The sequence below is a fragment of the Pseudophryne corroboree genome, chromosome 1, assembly GCF_028390025.1.
Source record: "Pseudophryne corroboree isolate aPseCor3 chromosome 1, aPseCor3.hap2, whole genome shotgun sequence".
Taxonomy (NCBI): Eukaryota; Metazoa; Chordata; class Amphibia; order Anura; family Myobatrachidae; genus Pseudophryne; species Pseudophryne corroboree.
Window position 1 is genome coordinate 415,750,711 of NC_086444.1, and position 22,635 is coordinate 415,773,345.

The 22,635-nt window shown below is 45.1% G+C and overlaps 1 protein-coding gene across 7 annotated transcripts in view; it reads right to left on the reverse strand.

Annotated features, from left to right (window-relative positions):
• The window catches only part of TPCN1 (two pore segment channel 1), an 89,421-nt gene that overhangs the window by 38,584 nt on the left and 28,202 nt on the right, over nucleotides 1-22,635 (reverse strand). For 6 of the 7 annotated variants that reach the window (XM_063913298.1, XM_063913299.1, XM_063913301.1 and 3 more), the window contains exons 4-8: nucleotides 16,496-16,672; nucleotides 4,637-4,750; nucleotides 3,764-3,894; nucleotides 1,776-1,864; nucleotides 946-980 (exon numbers count right to left, since the gene is read on the reverse strand). In XM_063913298.1, the coding sequence (XP_063769368.1) occupies nucleotides 946-980; nucleotides 1,776-1,864; nucleotides 3,764-3,894; nucleotides 4,637-4,750; nucleotides 16,496-16,672 (546 nt within the window). The remainder of the gene's footprint in view (nucleotides 1-945; nucleotides 981-1,775; nucleotides 1,865-3,763; nucleotides 3,895-4,636; nucleotides 4,751-16,495; nucleotides 16,673-22,635) is intronic. The other variant, XM_063913304.1, reaches the window with a different exon arrangement.

Below are 22,635 nucleotides of genomic sequence, written 5' to 3' on the forward strand. Positions count from 1 at the left end.
GGCTGGGCCTGTGATCGTCCCTCTGGAGCTAATGTCCAGTAGCCTAAGAAGCCCAATCCACTCTGCACGCAGGTGAGTTCGCTTCTTCTCCCCTTAGTCCCTCGATGCAGTGAGCCTGTTGCCAGCAGGTCTCACTGAAAATAAAAAAACCTATTTAAACTTTTACTCTAAGCAGCTCAGGAGAGCCACCTAGATTGCACCCTTCTCGTTCGGGCACAAAATCTTAACTGAGGCTTGGAGGAGGGTTATAGGGGGAGGAGCCAGTGCACACCAGCTAGTCCTAAAGCTTTTACTTTGTGCCCAGTCTCCTGCGGAGCCGCTATTCCCCATGGTCCTTTCGGAGTCCCCAGCATCCACTAGGACGTTAGAGAAAAAAGAGATGTCAGATAGATGTTTTAACTGCATGGTCGAGTCACATTATTATGACCATCAGCTAATAGCCAGAGTAACCTCCGTGTGCAGCGCGGACAGCAGCTCGACAGGTTGAACGGTCGTTGTAGACACAGGTCTGGTAGCCCCCAGGTTGTCAGTTACCTTCACGCACCTTCGTACCTGATATTCACCTCTCACATCAATGGCACGTGGTGCAGTTTCCACGTTGGTTATTCGAAATGGTGCCATTTGTCCAGTCAGGATACACCATAACCACAGTAGCACGCAAACAGTTCACAAACTGCGCTGTTTCAGAAATACTGCCACCCTTGGCACGTAAGCTGCTAATCATTCCTTTTTGTAATTCGGATAAATCGCCCCTTTTACCCATGACAGCAACAAGTGATATGTGTGCACATGGCCTATCTCACACATTATATACCCACCAAGCCAGCACATGGCACATGACGTTCATGGGCTATGTGCTGCCAATGTCAAATATAGGAGGTGGTCATAATAATGTGACTCAACAGGTGTAGATCAAGGCTGCTTATAAATGTCCCCATCACTTACCGGATCAGATGGATTAAGAGAAAACAAGTGAAATCCTAAAAAACAATAGAAAATAAAATAAAAATCATTATCAACAAATGTATCCACTTTTGAGGTTTCAACTACAATCTTTTTTTATTAAATAAAAGTAGATTACAAATACGGGTTGCTGTTGTTGGTCTACATACAGTACTTTCACTACACTGTGCAACTCTAGTGGATAGATTTACTAAAGCTTTGAAAAATGAAAAGTGGTGTGTGCACGTTGCAACCAATCAGATTCGGTCTAGGATACAATCTTAAAAATAGTTAGAATCTGATTAGTTGCCATGAGCAACCCCACCATTTTTTATTTTTAGAAGCTTTAGTAAGTCTGCCCCTACGTTCTTGACTGAAACGATGCCAGTAATGGTTCTAATTCAGTGTGGATTGAATCTGCAGCAGCTTTGCAAATGCAATCCTTAGTAATTCAAATGCAGGAGAAACATAGCATGTCCTTCCTGCATTTGCGAACACATCGATAGCAGTCAGGGATGAACACTGCAATGGCAGGCTAAGTCTGAGCTTACTCAGGCTTGCAGTCGCTGGACGGCTTGCGAGTCCAAGGAAACTGCGTCTCACAATGCAGACCTTGACCTCGCCACTAAGGGAAAATTGGGCGCCCCCATCTTTTCCTGCGAATGCCCTGTCTTTCAATCAGGCAAAGGCATTTGCATCCCTGTGATGCGATTGCAGAACCTGTCCTGCACATGTGCAGTTTCCAGAGCATCGGGAAACTGCGGGTTGGATTGCAATTGCCATCTATCCTGAACAGACCCCAATATTCATTAACACATCTGTTGTTTACATACCCAGGATGGCAAAAATGACCATGAAGAATAAGAGTAGAATTAGAATGTCTATAAAAGGAGGCAGAGACTGGAAAATCTGACGCAGGTTCCTGTGAAGCAATAGCATATTTTTTTTTTAAGATTTTGTTCCAGATTCAGTCAGGCAAATACTGCATTGATAAGGAAAATACTACACATCTATTTCTCTAAAAAGCAACACAATCACTACATATAAAAAGTATGTATGTAAAAGGGTTCACCTGAGGTTTCAGTGACGTTTACAAAATAGGATTGTTAAACTTACATTAAACTCCTTTTCTCTGAATCTATTGGGGCACACTAGACCATGAGGATATAGACAAGCAGGGGTAGCCAACCCTGGCCCTCGAGATCTACCAACAGTTCTCCTCACAGAATCTTAGTGAAGTAATTTGCTCCACCTGTGGATCTTTTAAAATGTGTCAGTGAGTAATGACTGCACCTGTGCACCTGCTAGGTGAGCTGGAAAACATGAACTGTTGGTAGCTCTTGAGAACCAGGGTTGGCTACCCAAGGTATAGAGCCTCCATTAGAACTCTGGCATTTTTTACCAAATTAAACTGTTTGTGCTCCTCCCTCTACATCAACGTACTTCAGGGAACTCCGCTCCAAAGAAACCAAAACTAAGAAAAAAAAATAACTTCACCTCTTTAAGAAAACAGGTAGCTTTGATAAACTTTTAACTGGAGAACTACAGCATAATAAAGGGTGGGAGCTCAATGACTTCCAACCGATTTAAAGAAAATAATGTAACAGAAACATTCCCCCCAGCTTGTTCTTCATCCAAGTAGGGAACGTTACTGAACCAGCTGGTGACTCACAAGAGGACAGAAGAAGCTGCTGACAATGTGTCTGCTATTGGTGGGCTTCAGACAGTAAAGTAATGCTTACCATGGAGGTGGTGTCATACTGCATCAATGTTGCACCTCCTCCAGGTCCCAGTACAGCACTGGCAACCATCTTGAAAGGGATGGCTGACCTAGCCTAAATGTTGAGGCCCAGGCCTTCGGAGACTGACTGCAACTTACAGAACTGGGAGAGGGGAGTCACTTCCCTGATCAATTCCCAGGCACATGCTTTGAAACTACTGTGCCTGCACAATGATGTAGTAACACACAGTGGGCATTAACACTACCTGCGCTAGTAGTGAAGTAGTTCCCCAGAGGGATTGTCCCACTTTGGGAGTAGGATGCGGCAGGAAGCAATATCTGGATGGTGCCCTCCTAGCCTGTTCTGGTAGCCTAGCAAGAAAGCACTCTAGTCCTGAGATATGGAACAGAGAGGAGATCAAACAGTTTAACTTTATTTTTAAAGGGCCTAAATCCTAATGGAGGTTCTACATCCCCATGAGCCATTGTTCCCAACTGAATGAATTAGAAAAAAAGGAATATATTATATGAAACAAGCAGTTGTAGCTTTACAAATCTCTAAAACTTTTCTAACTGTTGATATATATGATATAGACTATGTGGAGCATAGTGATCAAAGGATCTATGTAGACTGGATTTTCTATTCTGCTGCATAAAAACCCTCACTGAGTGCCCGTTGATGAGCACAGCAGGACAAACACTTGGGGAAATATAATGAATTACTAAAGTCAATAACATTTATTCAACAAAGTGCAACAGCTGTAAAATGTGTCCGAAACCAGAAAGCATTTTGAAAAAAAGATTTGACTTCATTAAACCTTGGATAAAATGTTTTCCGATGTTCATGTAATATGAAAGATCTATATTTCAGTCATTTATGGGACTTTTATTAATTATATATATGAGAATAGGATTCTAGTAACGAACAGTACTTTTAGGTTTTGAAATCAAATAAATTGAGGTCATGAATGAAAGAACAAATGTCTGTGGGAGTATTTACCAATTTATCATCAGTACGTAATCTACACTGAAGTGTAGATTGCTAACACACATACAACACACTTTCACACATATGCACATCACATAAAGAACTGTTCTTACCTTCGTACTGCCCCACAATACCTGCAGTCAACTAAGAAAATGGGGCGCAGGGCTCTTGTTACCCGCACATGGGAGGTCTGTCTCACTAGCACCACAATGGCTTCAACAAACTGAAGCAGAAACACACAACTCTGCAGAGAAGCACAGGTAACGCAAACATGATTGTGTGTTTACTGTATGTACACGTGTCAGGGAACACATGTAAAAGCAGGGAACCTACTCTCGCACTACTTCAGCAGTCTCCACTATAAGGCCGGTATCCTATAAGTAGCAATAATTTACCACTGATAATAGGTTCGCTGGGTGCTACCCAATTAGCCCCGTAAACTGTTAAGGGCAGTACACACGAGGAGAGGTGTGCTGAGCGATCTGCATGCAGGCCAATCTAGCACCGGCGATAGCGACGCGCGGGGCCGCGCATCGCTATTGCTGTGGGGCATACACACAAGAGATCCATGCTTAACTTCTAAGCAATCTAGTCAGATTGCTTAGATTTTAAGAACGGATCTCCACGTGTGTACCCCCCTGTACTTCTAGGGGATTGTGTGTCAGGTGCCTCTGGCACCCGAAGCGTAATCTGAAATAAGCAGCCGTTGGAGCCGCAATACCACATGAGATCCTGACATTTTCCTGGATCACATGTATTACCAAACAATCGTGGGCCTTTTTTAGGACGATAAAAACGGCCTATAATTGGATTTCATGATAATGACCATCATTAAACATTTTTTCTTTTTTTTAAATCGCACTATCGGGCCGTTTTTATCAGCAGAAAAAAGGATTACACCAAATAGGATACCCCTTTTTAGCTGTACCCAATTAAACCTAATATAACACAGTATCTATCATCTGCCACACTAGTAGAATACTGACCTTCAATATAGTTCTGCGATGCCTCATAAATGTCTGGAACCCAAGCCATCTCATTTTAATGCCAAGCTCAAATACAACCAATGCAAGGGCCAACAACTCCAAGGTGGCATGGACCTGCAACGTAATCATAGGTACAACAGAAAGGTGAGTGATATCACTAATGAGAATTTTACAACTGACTCACTTTTTGGGGTCTTTTCAATTAGTGTCGGAATTCCCGCATTCCTGCATTTTCCAACTTTTTTAGGTCGAATCTGGATTCGACCTATTCAAGTCCAGTGCTATTTTTCCGACTTGTCGAATTAGCCGCGGATCCACGTATTTTGACGGATTTGTGGGTGTTTCCGACAGGTTTTTGGCCCGTTCTCGACAATGCTGATTCCACTTTAAAAAAAAAAGTCGGATCGGCATTGTTGAAAACGCCCGCAAATTGAATACTGAAGTGTTGGAGCGTCTCCGTCGCAGAGGATCCGACAATAATTGAATAGACCCCTTTGTCTTCAACTATGAGGCATGATAACACTATAGCATATATCTGATTTTCTGCCCAATCATATTCAACACTAACATCAAATCATAATGTGGAAAAACAATAAAAATGTGTTGAAGCAGGTACAGCAAAATGTTCCATGCAAAAAAAATAAAAAATAAAAATGGCATTAATAGCATTCATTATTTGGCTGAGTTTTTCAAGCAATTTACTCAAATATCCCATTGCATTTACAGTTAAATAAATCATGGCTAATTAATCCTGAAGCTGTTTTTTAAGTATTAGCCCAATAATGAAGGTAACGGGAGTAGCCCAGTATCTAAAATGCCCTGACAAACAAAGACACTGAGGGGTATATTTGCAGCACTGTCACACGGTGGTCTCAACTACACGCACACCTCCATGTCTGGTAACAGTAAAGGAGGTGGGGTTAAAATACTGTTATCCCAATCTTTTAAACACAGTTCTACCACAGGTTCCATCACTCACATTCACATCATGTGAAGTACATTCTATCGCCCACCTTGGCAACCCAAACAATTTCTGGAAGATTTTTATGCCTGGCTCCCTCACTTCCTATCATCATCATGTGTGATTTCAATATCACTCTTGCTAGTCCGAAATCTGCCACTCATGACTCCAAACTACTCACTCTAACCTCCTCGCTTGGCCTCTACCAATGGATTGATTCCTCTACTCATCAGGAGGGACATGCTCAGGTTTCAACACTCCTTTCCCTTACTCAGATCACAACCTTATCACCTCATGCTCTCAATACTAGGGTGCATCAAACGCCCCATGAATTTTTAAAAATAAGAAAAATGATTTGTCCCCATGCTACATTTTATAGAATTGTTAAGGATATTTCTCTGACGTCCTAGTGTATGCTGGGAACTCCGTAAGGACCATGGGGAATAGACGGGCTCTGCAGGAGACTGGGCACTCTAAAAGAAAGATTAGGTACTATCTGGTGTGCACTGGCTCCTCCCTCTATGCCCCTCCTCCAGACCTCAGTTAGAATCTGTGCCCGGCCAGAGCTGGATGCACCTAGTGGGCTCTCCTGAGCTTGCTAGAAAGAAAGTATTTGTTAGGGTTTTTATTTTCAGTGAGATCTGCTGGCAACAGACTCACTGCTACGTGGGACTGAGGGGAGAGAAGCAAACCTACCTGCGTGCAGCTAGCTTGTGCTTCTTAGGCTACTGGACACCATTAGCTCCAGAGGGTTCGAACACAGGGCCTGACCTCGATCGTCCGTTCCCGGAGCCGCGCCGCCGTCCCCCTTGCAGAGCCAGAAGACAGAAGGAGATAAAATCGGCGGCAGAAGACTCCGGTCTTCATTAAGGTAGCGCACAGCACTGCAGCTGTTTGCCATTGCTCCCAGTGCACACCACACACTCCGGTCACTGTAGGGTGCAGGGCGCTGGGGGGGGGGGGCGCCCTGGGCAGCAATAAGAATACCTTTTGGCTATAAATACACATAATACAGTCTGTGACTGTATATGTGTAAAACCCCCGCCATTTTTAGTCAGAAACAGGACAGAAGCCCGCCGCTGAGGGGGCCGGACCTTCTTCCTCAGCACACCAGCGCCATTTTCTCTTCACAGCTCCGCTGGAAGGAAGCTCCCCAGGCTCTCCCCGGCAGTATCCTGGTACACAAAGGGTGAAAAGAGAGGGGGGGGGGGCACATAAATTTAGGCGCAAAATTTGTATATACAGCAGCTACTGGGTAAACACTGAGTTGTAGTGTAATCCCTGGGTTATATAGCGCTGGGGTGTGTGCTGGCATACTCTTGCTCTGTCTCTCCAAAGGGCCTTGTGGGGGAACTGTCCTCAAATAGAGCATCCCCTGTGTGTGTGGTGTGTCGGTACGCGTGTCGACATGTCTGAGGTAAAAGGCTCCTCTAAGGAGGTGATAGAGCGGATGTGTGTGTGAGAGGGTGTCTCCGTCGACAACGCCGACACCTGTTTGGATATGTGTAAGTGCTAAGGTGAATTTCTTGCACAAAAGGTTAGGGAACAGACAGGAAATCTACCCTGGTCTGTCCCTATGTCACAGAGACTTTCAGAGTCTCTCAATGCTCACTATCCATAATAACAAACACTGGTGTCGACATGGAGTTTAACTCCACTGTCGACTACGATAATGCAAAGTTACAGCCAAGATGGCTAGAAGGTATTCAATATATGATTATTGAAATAAAAGATGATTTGCATATCACTGATGACTCATCTGTCCCTGACACGAGAGTACACATGTTTAAGGGGAAGAATGCTGAGGTAAATTTCCCTCCTCTCATGAGGAAAAAGAGCGGGAATCTCCAGACAAGAGACGGCAGCTTCCCACAGGAGAATTCTCAGGCTGTATCCTTTCCCCACTAGGGCCAGGTTATGTTGAGAATCTTCCCCTGGGGTGTCCTGTTTGCACAGACGGTAGCACTTGCTATTCTCAGGGATCCTGCAGATAGCGTGCACATTCTAGTATACTACCCAGACCGGCGATTGTGTCGGCATGGGTTTATAGCGCTGTGGCAGCGTGGACAGGTACCTTATCAGCAGAGATGAGACCCTAGTATGCAATATAAATATATTAAAGATGCTGTCTTAAGTGATAGATATATAGTTATAAAGCATGCCCAAAGAGACATGAGTATACTGGGTCCTAGAGTCAAAGCTATGTCGATCTCTGCTTGACGTGTCCTGTAGAATATGCATTGGACAGATGATGCCGACTTAAGAGGCATATGGAAGGCTGAGGATTGTGTGGAGAAGGGTTCTCGGGCCTGGTCTCCACAGCTATAGCTGGTAATTCTGCTAGTTTGCCTTATATTCCTGCACAGCCTAAGAAAGCACAACATTATTAAATGCAGCCTTTCGTATAAAGAAACAAGAAAGTCTGAGGTGCGTCCTTTCTTGTCAGAGCCGGGCAGCTAGTTCCCAGGAACAGAAGTCCTCCCCGGCCCCTACAAAAATTCACCAATGTCGCTGGGGCTCCACAGGCAGAGCTAGGCCCGGTGGGGACACGCCTTCGTAAGTTCAGCCACAAGTGGGTTCACCCCCTGTTCGATCCCTGGGCAATAGATATTGTGTCTCAGGGATACAAGCTGGACTGTGAGAAGATGCCCCCTCACCGAGGACCCGGCGGGCTTCCCCCCAAGAGAGGGAGCCAGTGTTAACTGCAATTCACAAATTGTATCTTTAACAGGTGGTGGTCAAGGGTCCCCTCCTTCAACAAGAGGGTGTTATTATTAGACCATGTTGTAATCCCGAAACCAGACGGTTTGGTCAGACCCATATTGAATTAAAAATCCCTGAACATATACCTGAGAAGGTTCAAGTTCAAGATGGAATCGCTAAGAGCGGTCAGTGCAAGCCTAAAAAGGGGGAGACTTTATTGTGAATCGGGACATAAGGGATGCATACCTTCAGGTCCCCATTTATCCACCTCATTAGGCATACCTCAGAATTGCGGTACGGGATTGTCATTACCAATTTCAGATGTTGCCGTTTGGTCTCTCCACGGCCCCGAGAATATTCACCATGGTAATGGCGGATATGATTGTGCTCCTGCGGAAGCAAGGTGTCACTATTATCACGTACTTGGACGATCTCCTCATAAAAGCGAGATCAAGAGAGCAGTTGCTGAACAGCGTATCACTTTCTCTGGAAGTGTAACGGCAACACGGCTGGATTCTATATATTCCAAAGTCACAGTTGGTTCCTACAGCTCATCTGCCTCTCCTAGGCATGATCCTAGACACAGACCAGAAAAGGGTTTATCTCCCGATAGAGAGAGCTCAGGAGCTCATGACACTGGTCAGGAATCTATTAAAACGAAAACAGGTGTCAGTGCATCACTGCACTCGAGTCCTGGGAAGGATGGTGGCATCATACGAGGCCATCCCCTTAGGCAGGTTCCATGCGAGGACCTTCCAATGGGACTTACTGGACAAGTGGTCCGGATCACCTCTTCAGATGCATCGGTTAATCACCCTATCCCCCAAGGCCAGGGTGTCTCTCCTGTGGTGGCTGCAGAGTGCTCACCTTCTCGAGGGCCGCAGATTCGGGATTCAGGACTGGATCCTGGTGACCACGGATGCAAGCCTCCGAGGGTGGGGGGCAGTTACACAGGGAAGAAATTTCCAAGGTCTGTGGTCAAGTCAACTGACTTGCCTTCACATCAATATCCTGGAACTAAGGGCCATATACAACGCCCTAAGTCAAGCGGAGATCCTGCTTCGCGACCAACCGGTTCTGATCCAGTCAGACCGCAAGGGTTCATGTAAACCGCCAAGGCGGCACAAGGAGCAGGGTGGCGAGGGTAGAAGCCACCAGAATTCTTCGCTGGGCGGAAAATCAAGTAAGCGCACTGTCAGCAGTGTTCGTTCCGGGAGTGGACATCTGGGAAGCAGACTTCCTCAGCAGGAACGACCTCCACCCGGGAAAGTAGGGACTTCATCAGGAAGTCTTCACGCAGTTTGCAAATTGATGGGAACTGCCTAAGGTGGACTAGATGGCGTCCCACCTCAATAAAAAGCTAAAAAAAAAAAAGGTTTTACGCCGGGTCAAGGGACCCTCAGTTGATAGCTGTGGTCGCACTAGTAACACCGTGGGTGTTCCAGTCGGTCTCTGTATTCCCTCCTCTTCCTCTCATACCCAAGGGCTGAGAATTGTAATAAAAGGAGGAGTGAAAACAACATTATTTGCTCCGAATTGGCCAAGAAGGACTCAGTACCCGGAGCTGCAGGAAATGCTCTCAGAGGACTCAGGGCTTCTGCCTCTCAGACAGGACATGTTGCAACAGGGGCCCTGGCTGTTCCAGAATTTACCGCGGCTGCATTTGACGGCATGGCGGTTGAACGCCGGATCCTAGTGGAAAAGGGCATTCCGGATGCAGTTATTCCTACGCTGATAAAGGCTAGGAAAAATGTGACAGCAAGACTTTTTCACTGTATATGGCGAAAATAGGTTGCTTGGTGTGAGGCCGGGAAGGCCCTACAGAGGAATTCCAGCGGGGTCGATTCCTGCACTTCCTACAGTCAGGAGTGACTATGGGCCTAAAATTAGGATCCATAAAAAGGTCAAGATTTCGGCCCTATACATTTTCTCTAAAAATGAACTGGCTTCACTGCCTGAAGTTCAGACGTTGTTCCGGGGGTGCTGCATATTCAGCCTCCTTTTGCACCTTGGGATCTTAACGTTGTGTTGGATTTCCTGAAATCCCACTGGTTTGAGCCACTTAAGACCATTGAGCTAAAATATCTCACGTGGAAAGTGGTCATGCTATTGGCTATTGGTCATGCTATTGGCTAGGTGTGTGTCAGTATTGGCGGTTTTGTCATGTCAAAACCCTTATCTGATCTTCCATGTGGACAGGGCAGAATTGAGGACTCGTCCCCAATTTCTTCCTAGAGTGGTATCATCGTTTCATTTGAACCAGCCTATTGTGGTGCCTGCGGCTACTAGGGACTTGGAGGATTCCAAGTTGCTGGACGTAGTCCGGGTTTTGAAAATTTATGTTTCCAGAACGGCGGGAGTCAGAAAGTCTGACTCGCTGTTATTCTGTATGCAGCCAACAAGGTTGGCGCTCCTGCTTCGAAGCAGACTATTGTTCGCTGGATCTATAGCACGATTCAGCTGGTTCACTCTGCGGCTGGATTGCCGCATCCAAAATGGTGAAAGCCCATTCCACAAGGAAGGTGGGCTCTTCTTGGGCGGCTGCCCGAGGGGTCTCGGCTTTACAGCTTTGCCGAGCTGCTACTTGGTCGGGGTCAAACAAGTTTGCTAAGTTCTACAAGTTTGATACCCTGGCTGAGGAGGACCTTAAGTTTGCTCATGCGGTGCTGCAGAGTCATCCGCACTCTCCCGCCCGTTTGGGAGCTTTGGTATAATCCCCATGGTCCTTACGGAGTTCCCAGCATCCACTAGGACGTCAGAGAAAATAAGAATTTACTCACCGGTAATTCTATTTCTCGTAGTCCGTAGTGGATGCTGGGCGCCCGTCCCAAGTGCGGACTCTCTGCAATACATGTATATAGTTATTGCTTAACTATAGGGTTATTGTTATGAGCCATCTATTACTGAGGCTCAGTTGTTGTTCATACTGTTAACTGGGTATGGTTATCACAAGTTGTACGGTGTGATTGGTGTGGCTGGTATGAGTCTTACCCTGGATTCCAAATCCTTTCCTTGTTGTGTCAGCTCTTCCGGGTACAGTTTCCTTAACTGAGGTCTGGAGGAGGGGCATAGAGGGAGGAGCCAGTGCACACCAGATAGTACCTAATCTTTCTTTTAGAGTGCCCAGTCTCCTGCGGAGCCCGTCTATTCCCCATGGTCCTTACGGAGTTCCCAGCATCCACTACGGACTACGAGAAATAGAATTACCGGTGAGTAAATTCTTATTATTGCATACCAATGTTGAAGAATCTGAGATGATATTTATGTGGCCCACCATGCCCCTGAAGATTAAAGATTTCTATTAATTTCTATTTATTTTATTTTATTTTTATTTATTTCTATAAATTTCTATTTATTTTATCTGAAAAAGAAATAATGATTTGATTAATGATTTGTGATTTGGATGGGAACAGCCACGATAGGCCCATGAGGCTTCATGCTGTTCCCTTTCTTTGTTATGTAATTTTTGGGTGTGGAGGTAGACCACCTAAGTCAAATAGTACATCAAAAAATTTTTATTGAGGATATCCAATACAATACAACACATGAATATGCTACCTATTTCATGGGTGTGAATCTAGCGGGTAACCTTTTTCATATGGACTGATTTTTTATTAATTTTATATTTTTACATTTTTTCTGTGCACAGAAGTTTATCTTAGATCCACCTCCTTTAGTTAGGCAAGAGATATGTAAATGATTTTTCATAATTGACCGGTCTGAAGTGTAATTTATATATATATTTATATGAAATACTATTAAATAAAATAAAAAATATATATAATATAATAAGTTATATATTTGTTTTTCATTGAACTCTGAGCCATATCATAACATTTATAGCGCAGGAGGGGATTCGTTTGCTGATCAAAAAAAATTTGCACAGTTGTTTCTATGCTAAAAAGGTACATTTTAAGAATAGGGACAGCAAGCATTCCGAATGTCGGGGCGTTTGATGCACCCTATTCAATACCTTTCCACCTATTTCTGCATTCAATTCTCCTGAGATTGCTGTATCACACCTGAATCCGACTCTACAAATAGACCTTGTTGAAGTGGGTCCAGCTACTCATCACATTCCACATAGGCCTAGATGTCAACCATGGCACTCTAAATTAACAAAACATCTACAAAAACTCTCACGTAAAGTTGAACATCAGTGACATAAATCTCGTACTCCAAGCGACTTCCTCACATATAAGACCATCTACCACTCTTATCATAATGCCTTGGACACTGCCAAACAAACATATTCCCAAACTCTCATCTCTACTCAAGCCTCTAACCAAGTGCCTTTTTAACACATTTAAATCACTTCTCAACCCTTCCTCATCCAGCCCACCAGCCACTATCAATGCATAATATCTTGCTTCCTACTTCAAGGACAATATTGATAAGATCAAAGGTGAAATGGTAAGCTCTTCTTCAGCCAGTGACCTGCTCAATGCCTTACTTAAACACTCTGGCACCTTTTCATTTGATACCACAAATGAATATGAAGTATCAACACTCTTCTCATCATCCTACTCTACTACCTCTCCTCTTGATCCTATACCCTCACAAATAAGTAAAGGTCTGTCTCCTGTGCTCATCCCAATCTTAACTAACATCTGTAATCTCTTTTTCTACTGGTATCTTTTCCTCACTGTTCAAGCAAGCAGTGATTACTCCCATTCCGAAAATAAATTCTGACCCAAACACTCTCTCAAACTACCATCCCATCTCTTAGCTCCCATGTCTCTCCAACCTACTTGCGAGACTTACCTGCACTCACCTCACTTTCTTAACTCACACAACTTATTGAACCCACTTCAGTCAGGCTTTCGTTCCCCACACTCCACAGAAACAGCACTGACTAAAGTAGTGAACGATCTAGTCACTGCTAAATCTAAAGGCCATTTCTCACTTCTTATTCTTCTAGATCTCTCTGCTGCTTTTGTCACCATTGACCACTCTCTTCCCACACAAACACTACACTCCCTAGGTCTTCAGGACACAGACTTTTGTTGGTTCTCATCCCACTTATCTAATCACTCTTTCAGTAACCGCTTCTCTGAATCCACCTCCTCTTCGCTACCTCTATCAGTTGGAGTACCGCAAAGCTAGGTCATAAGGGGGGTACACACGGGAGATTTCTCTTAGAGATGTGTCCTGAGCGATCTAGCACAGACCGAGGGGAAGTACGGGGGGGCCACTCATTTCACCCAGCGGTGAAATGAGCGATCTATTAGATTTGGCATGCAAATCACCCACCTACACCCAGAGCAATGTGTTCTTAATTTCAAAGCAATCTAGTCAGATTGCTTAGAAATTAAGTGAACATCGCTACGTGTGTACCCCCCTTTAGGCCCTCTGCTTTTCTCAGTCTATACCACATCTCTTGGCAAACTAATCAGCTCACTCTTCAATCCATACATCTAACTTGGAAAACATAAATAGAATAACCCTGTAGAACTATCTCCCAGCAGAGGGAACATGAATTAGCCAAACAACAAAAAAAACCTCTGAAAGTTTCATGCCTCTATGTTATCTGACCTACAGTCATGAAACAATGCCACATAACGATGTGACTGCATCACTAGGAAGAGCTATTACCAGATTTGAATGGAAGCTTCTTGCAGTAAATGCATGAAAAGGGGAAGAGATAAAAACTATGACAAATGATAAACTAGACAGGTTGATTGGCTCTCTCTGCTCTAAAGTACTGTATGAACCATGTAATGTATGTACTTCTATTGTAGAAAAAAATAAAAATAACTAATATGTCAATATGCTATATTTGAAAAAAAAATAAAAAAAAATTGCTAACTTGATATTTTCAGATTTCTACCAGTTTTTTTAACCATTTTTCTAACCATAAATTAACTTTTTAAAATACAGTATTAGTAAGAGGAGAAAGTGATGTCTATTGTGTTTTCAATTACTTTAGTTGCACTATGATCTTTGCACTCATACAGTATAGCACTGGGGTAAAATGTGTGGCCCTCCAGCTGCTGTTAGAGCATGCTGGAATGTGTAGTTCCACAGCAGCTGGCGTGTCACCCATTGCCTATTTATGTTATAGCCCACTGAAAAGCTTTTGCACAATCCCATTCTTTTTGCTCATGTACTGATACTTGAACGTGCTCATGTACTTCTTCATGTCGATAGAGCTTTAGGCACTCAGAAAGCCACTTAGTCCACTCAAGTGCAACAATATTTCTTTAAATCTTCCTCAAAGTGATAGGATACAGCAGCAATTGAAAATGTGTATTGCTCTGAAATGACTTATGTAATTACACTGGCAGGGCGATTATCCAGCAAACCAATAACGTCACCAAGTGAAACTGAAGTGGATGAGAAGAAAATGTAAACAAACATAATGGTCACTGAACAGCTGGATGCTGCAGCTTCTCTCAGAGAGCAATCCGCTTGGAGGACAGCGGCTTTTCCAAAATATTTTGTGAGCATTTGCTTCACAGTTAAAGTGCATCTATCACCTGTACTCGGTGACACATTATGCTGAGCTGCCTTGGCTGCTGCATGCGGTGTGCTGGAGCTGCTGCCTGCCTTCACAGATAAGGGAGAGACTGGAGAGAGAATGTCTACCTCACAAGGCTACCAAGGATTAAGTCCATCATAAAAAGGACACAACGAACACAGGGTAAGTACCAACCTTGAAAAGAGACCTCAGTGTCTCGAAACACGTCTTGCATACTACACCTGTGCTGTACAGACTAGAGATGAGCAGGTTCGTTTTTACTCAGATTTACCCGAATCTCCTTATTGGCTCACGGACGTCATGTGTTTTGGTTAGCCAATAAGAAAAATCCAGAAAAAAAGAACTTGCGATAATTCTGGCGTTAAGAACCGAGTAAATCCGAACCCGCTCATCTCTAGTACAGACCAATGGATTAAGAGAACAACCCCAGCTGGACAAAAGCTTAGGAGTCTATGCAGGGTATATCCGGAATACACTGTACCTACTAATTATCACCTTCTCTCCAGATTTATCATCACTTTAATCTACTCTGCATTCCCTATTGTACTGAATGCGACTACTGTCCTCTGTGACCGGTTATAAAACTCACTGATAGGAACTCCTGCCTTTACAGAGTACTTTCCTCTGCACTTAGCTACCTTGCGACTTAAGGGGGGTACTCACGGAGAGATCCATGCTTAAAATCTAAGCAATCTGACTAGATTGCTTAGATTTTAAGCACAGATCACTCGTGTGTAGCCCCCCTCAGCGATAGCGACGCGCGGCCCCGCACATCGCTATCGCCGGTGCTAGATTGAGCCTGCATGCAGGCCAATCTAGCAGGTCGCTCATTTCACCCACTGGGTGAAATGAGCGGCCCCCCGTCCTCCCCTGCACGCTCAGCACACATCGCGCTGTGCTGAGCGGCGGCAGAGATGTGTGCTGAGCGGTTCGCTCAGCACACATCTCTCCTGTGTATAGGGCCCTTTCCAAGACTATATGAACAGATGTCTTTATTTTTATTAATCATTTTTATATTTATTCTTTTTCTATTTTTGAAGTATGTCTTTTCCCATACACTGTATGCATTATTTTAGTATGTTTATTAAATGAATCCGTGAATTTACTATCGCTCCATTTATCTTTCTAAATTTAATACGATTACACATACTTTAAGCCTACATTGTTGAGGATTCAGTATGATATCCCGGCTGCTGGGATCCCGGCAGTCACGAGACCGATGCCGGGATCCCGCAGGCCGGAATACCGGCAGCGAGTGCAGCGTGTCCGCTCGCCATGCTTCAGGTCCGGTGGCGACTCTAGTCGCCACAGGGTTATATTCCCAGTCGGGTGGTGATCCAAGCATGGGGATTCTGGCCCAACTGCCGGTATTTCACTGGGTGTCGGGATTCCAGCGTTGGTCTCCTGACAGCCGGGATCCCGTCAACTGGCAAACTGAACGCCTCCCATTGTTGACATAGGTCAAAAGTACACACTACAACCTATTACCAACATCTTCTTGGTTTACGTGAGCAGCGACCCATCCTGTGACGCATCATTCCTGCTTCCTGCATCTTACTTTTGGCAGGTTCTGAGACTATTGCAGTGCTGAAATTCTGCACATGAAAATACTGGTGGTAAGATAAATATGACACGTTATTTTAAAGTTAATGTCCACTTTTAAATTGTAATAGTGCGTCATATAATCACATAAAAATTTTTTTTTTATACATACATAAATGTCAAGGCGGAGAAAAGGGACAGCCGGAGCCTCACACAGAGAAAGCAGCAGCAACAAAAGTCCAGTGCTCAGTTCCAGCATGTAAAACATATGATTGTGAGCAAAGAGGTATGCAGAAAGTGCCTCAGGATCCCGGGGGTGCGTGTAAAATTTGTCATTATTCTTGCCCTCCTGGAAAGCATCAGAAACACATTGGACACATTATTTTATAATTTCAAGCATTTTAAATGGAAATTGGTGGCAAGAACAGGCTATATATGTAGTGATCTGGTAATTCAATCCAGATGCCAAATAAATTTTGATACCAAATGAATGGATCTGTAGCCAATTTAAACACACAAGTGGAGACCACACTAGACAGATATGCACATTAGCTGAATAACCAGAAAGTATGGAAATCTAGCTGGACAATGACCACATACATAAATACAATGTTACTGTCCAATTAGACTTTCAGATCTGCCATAATGTAAATGACAATAATTATACTCTATTTATACGGTACCTTTCTTCCAATAGGAAACACTTCCCATTATTGCCGGGGTAGAGACAGCCATCCTGGGTGCGCTTAGCTGCTATTCTAAGTACTCATTCACATCAGTCCCTGACCCATTGGAGCTTACAGTCTAAATTCCTCATCACAAACACAGTCAATAAACCTACAGTTTTGGGCTTTGTGGAATGAAATCCTCATAAATAGACTACAGAGCTTTACCATGACCCCAATGCAATGTAACAGCAATGCTAACCACTGTGTCATAGTGCTGGTCACATATACAAGTTTCAGGCCAATTAAATTAAAACACAATAAAATTAAATTATGAATGTCTTTTTAGTGTTGTCCTGAATAAAAGGTGCATATTCTTGGCATATAAAAAGTATTTTAATGTATGAGGGTGGTTAAATAAACAAGGTAAGAAGAAGTTCTCATTGCGGAAATTTATTCAAATCGTACATATATGTATACCTTGGTACATAGTCCCCACACTTGTCTAAGCACTTGTTCCAACAGTACACTAAGGAGGACATTTACTAAGCAGTGATAAGAGCGGAGAAGTGAGCTAGTGGAGAAGTTGCCTCATGAACCAATCGGCAGCTCTGTATCATTTTATAATATGCAAATTATAGATGTTACTTCAGTGCTGATTGGTTGCCATGGGCAAATTCTCCAATCTTATCACTGCTTAGCAAATGTCCCCCTTAGGCATCTATCTCGGCATAGAAGAAAATAGGATTTTAATACCTACCGGTAAATCCTTTTCTCGTAGTCCATAAGGGATATTGGGGAAAACTAGTACAATGTGGTATAGATGGGACCAAAGGAGCCAGTGCATTTAAAATGTTCTTCACTGGGTGTGCTGGCTCCTCCCACAGCCAGTTTTAGGTTAAAAAAAAAGTGCCCAAAGGAGAAAGGACATATATGAGAGAAGGAACATGATAACCGAAAAGGTGGTGAGATTTACACACTAACATGCAACGGCTAGTAGCAACAGCAACAGCTGAATAGGTAACTATAGAACAAGAACCTGCAGAAAAGTCCACGCACTGAGGCGGGCGCCCAATATCCCTTATGGCCTATGAAAAAAGGATTTACCAGTAGGTATTAAAATCCTATTTTCTCTAGCATCCATAAGGGATATTGGGGAAAACTAGTACGATGGGGACGTCCCAAAGTATTCAGAACGGGCAGGAACGCGCGGAGACTGCTGCAGCTCCGGCTGCCCAAACTGGGAATCCTTTTCGGCCAGGGTATCAAATTTGTAGAATTTCGCAAAAGTGTTCTTCCCCGACCAAGCAGCAGCTCGGCATAGTTACAAGGCAGAGACTCCACGGGCAGCCGCCCAGGAAGAGTCCACCGATCTAGCAGAGTGGGCCTTTAGAGACTTAGGAACAAGTAAAACTGCCGTGACATAGGTCTGTTGGACATTAAGCCTAATCCAACGAGCAATAGACTGCTTTGAAGCAGGCCAACCCTTCTTCTGCTCATTATAGAGCACGAACAAGGAATCCGTCTTTCTGACCCGAGCTGTACGCTTGACATATATCTTCAAGGACCGCACAGCATCCAATGCCTCCGGAGGAACGGAAGCGTCAGAACTGGATGGAACCACAATAGGTTGATTCAGATGAAACGCAGAGACAACCTTCGGCAGGAACTGCTGTCTAATCCGAAGCTCCGCTCTGTCCTCGTAAAAGACCAAGTAGGGACTTTTACACGATAAGGCCCCCAATTCTGAAACACGTCGAGCAGAAGCCAGGGCCAGTAACATCACAGTCTTCCACGTGAGGTACTTGTCTTCTATCGTCATCAGAGGTTCAAACCAGGAGGACTGTAGAAATTTCAACACTACAACCAAATCCCAGGGTGCCGTAGGTGGCACGAAGGGAGGTTGTATGTGGAGTACCCCGTGCAAGACGGTCTGAACTTCTGGCAACACGGACAATTTCTTCTGAAAGAAAATGGAGAGAGCTGAAATCTGGACCTTAATGCAACCCAGACGTAAAAGCCCTTATCCACCCCAGCCTGCAGGAAACGTAGGAAACATCCCATGAGAAACTCTGCAGGCAGATACGTGCGTTCCTCGCACCAAAAGACATATCTCCTCCAGATATGATAGTGTTTTGACGTCACAGGTTTCCTGGCCTGAACCATGGTTGCAATAACCTTCTTGGAAAGGCAATTGTGAGCTAGGATGTTCCGCTCAATCTCCATGCCGTCAAGCGAAGTTGCCGTAAGTCCGGACAGACGAACGGTCCTTGTTGAAGAAGATCTCTTCTGAGTGGTAGAAGCCAAGAGTCTTCGATGGACATGTCCAGAAGATCTGCGTACCACGCCCTCCGAGGCAAAACAGAATTGCCTGAACACCTTGATTCCTGATTCGCTTTAGCACTCTTGGGAGAAATGGGATCGGAGGAAACAGGTAGACCAACCAGTACGGCCAAGGCGACGCCAGTGCATCCACTGCCCACGCCTGAGGGTCCTTGGTCCGCGAGCAATACCAGGGAAGTTTCTTGTTGAGATGAGAAGCCATCATATATATTTGTGGGCAACCCCACCGGTCACACCAGATGGTGGAGACCCCACTGCCCCGGGTGGAGATCGTGACGACTCAGGAAGTCCACCTCCCTGTTGTCCACACCCGGAATGAAGATTGCTGACATGGCTCTTGCGTTTCTTTTCGCCGAGGGGAGTATCTTTGACACCTCTCGCATGCAGGCTCCGCTTTTTTTCCCTCCTTGTCGATTGATATATGCCATCGTCGTGGCGTTGTCAGACTGTACCTGGATCGCATGATCCTTGAGCAGAGGAGACGCCTGAAGCAGAGCATTGTAGATCACCCGTAGTTCCAGAATGTTGATTGGATGGAAGCTTTCGTGGGATGACCACCTGCCCTGGAACTGCACCCCATGGGTGACAGTTCCCCATCCTCGCAGACTCGCATCCGTTGTGAGGAGTGTCCTATCCTGAATTCCAAAACTCCTGCCCTCAGGAGATTGGAGGACTGAAGCCACCACAGGAGGGAAATTCTGGCCTGAGGTGACAGCCGAATCAACCGGTGCATCTGGAGATGTGATCCGGACCACTTGCTCAGGAGATCCAATTGAAATGTTCTGGCATGGAACCTCCTATACTGGATCGCCTCGTATGAGGCGACCACCTTCCCCAACAATCTGATGCAAAGATGGATGGATACTCGAGCAGGTAGTAGCACCATGCGGACCATCTCCTGGAGTATTCTCGCCTTGTCCTCTGGTAGAAACACCTTCTGTGCCCCAGTATCCAGCAACATTCCCAAGAACAGGAGCCTCTGAGTTGGCTCCAGGTGGGACTTCTGTATGTTGAGGATCCACCCGTGGTCTTACAGAAGACGGATGGTGCGGTCGATATGGAGCAACAAAAGTTCCCTGGATCTTGCCCTTATCCGGAGATCATCTAGATAAGGCACCACATTGATCCCTTGGATCCGGAGTTGAAGCATCATCTCCGCCATCACCTTCGTGAATACCCTCGGTGCTGTTGACAGGCCGAAGAGTAGAGCCTGGAATTGGAAGTGATCGTCCAGCAGGGCAACCCGCAGGTACACCTGATGAGGAGACCAAATCGGAATATGGAGATAGGTGTCCTTGATATCCAAGGAGACCATAAATTCCTGGTCTTCCAGCCCTGCAATTACTGCACGCAGGAATTCCATCTTGAACACCTTTAAATAAGGATTTAAGGTTTTCAGATTCAGAATTGGTCTGACCGAACCGTTGCCGCGTTGCGCTAGAGGTACTGGAACAATGACGTGGGATTGGACCAATTTTTGGATAGCCTGTTGTAACGTAACTGGCATATCCTCCAAAGCTGGAAAGCTTGATTTGAAAAATCGTTTGGGTGGGGGAGTACTGTTGAACCCTGAGAAACGAGCTCCCTGACCCAGGCATCCTGGCAGGAGGACTCCCAGACGCGGCTGAAGTGACGTAGTCGAGCTCCCACCTCGAGATCCCCTTGGGGTGGGGTGGCACCGTCATACTGAGGCTTTAGTGGAAGCAGAACTGGTGGACTGTTCCTGAGGACTGGTACTTGCAAGTTTCCTGGACTTACCTCTGGTAGCTCTAGCTGCATTGGAGGCACCTCTGGCCTTTGATCGAAATGTGCGAGACTGAAAGGACTGGACAGACGGTCCCGGATAGGAACATCTCGCCGGCGGGACCCCAGAGTGGAGAAACGTGTATTTCCCGGCAGTAACCTTGGAAATACCAGGCACTTTTGATTATAAATTCCCCCTGGGTATAATCACTTTTATATCCACTCTCCTCTGGGACATATATCGTTACGGCTAGGACAGTCTCCAGATGGCATTCACTGTAGCAAAAGATAGTTACCAGTTCCACAATGGATGTATAGGATACATGCTCCTGAGGAAGCTGGATCACCCTGTTGCCAGCGAAACGCGTTGAGCCTGTTTACCCACCTGGGCATCGCTCTCCGATATTATTGGGACTTTGACATCTTCGGCACCAATTGGACATTGGAAAAAACTTCCCAGTGATAGGAGCAATGTCCAATTGGTGCCGAAGATGTCAAAGTCCCAATAATATCGGAGAGCGATGCCCAGGTGGGTAAACAGGCTCAACGCGTTTCGCTGGCAACAGGGTGATCCAGCTTCCTCAGGAGCATGTATCCTATACATCCATTGTGGAACTGGTAACTATCTTTTGCTACAGTGAATGCCATCTGGAGACTGTCCTAGCCGTAACGATATATGTCCCAGAGGAGAGTGGATATAAAAGTGATTATACCCAGGGGGAATTTATAATCAAAAGTGTTATTAAGAATAATAACAGGATTTTATTCCTGTTTTTTTAATGGTACAATAAATTGTTATTTTATTCAGCAAACCGTCTTTTTATAATCCTTACAGCCAGTGCTGGTATTCTGTGTTTTATTTCTATTATATTCGGGGATCTGACCATCCCCTTACCAGCTGCTGCTGACTGCGCACTTACATATCTTTTTACTTTTTTATAAACACATATATACATGTACAGCTGGACACTGTACATGTATATAAAGAGCCCCCGCCATGTTTTTGAATAATTTGAGCGGGACAGAAGCCCGCCGCCGAGGGGGCGGGGCTTCTCCCTCAGCACTCACCAGCACCATTTTTTTCCACAGCACAGCGCTGAGAGGAAGCTCCCCGGACTCTCCCCTGCTTACTGAGGTGACAGTGGGTTTTTCAAGAGGGGGGCACATAATTGGCAAAAAACAAGTTATTTCAGCGCTACTGGGGAAACATTCTGTGTTTTGCCTGGGTTATATAGCGCTGGGGTGTGTGCTGGCATACTCTCTCTCTCTGTCTCTCCAAAGGGCCTGGTGGGGAACTGTCTTCAGATAAGAGCTTCCCTGTGTATGTGGGGTGTGTCGGTACGCGTGTGTCGACATGTATGAAGTGGAAGGCTCACCTAAGGAGGAGGGGGAGTGTATGAATGTCAGATCTCCGTCGGCAGCGCCGACACCGGACTGGATTGAGATGTGGAATGTCTTGAGTGCTAGTGTAAATTTATTACACAAGAGATTAGACAAGGCTGAGGCTAGGGAACAGTCAGGTAGTCAGACCACGCCTGTCCCTGTGTCACCGGGACCTTCC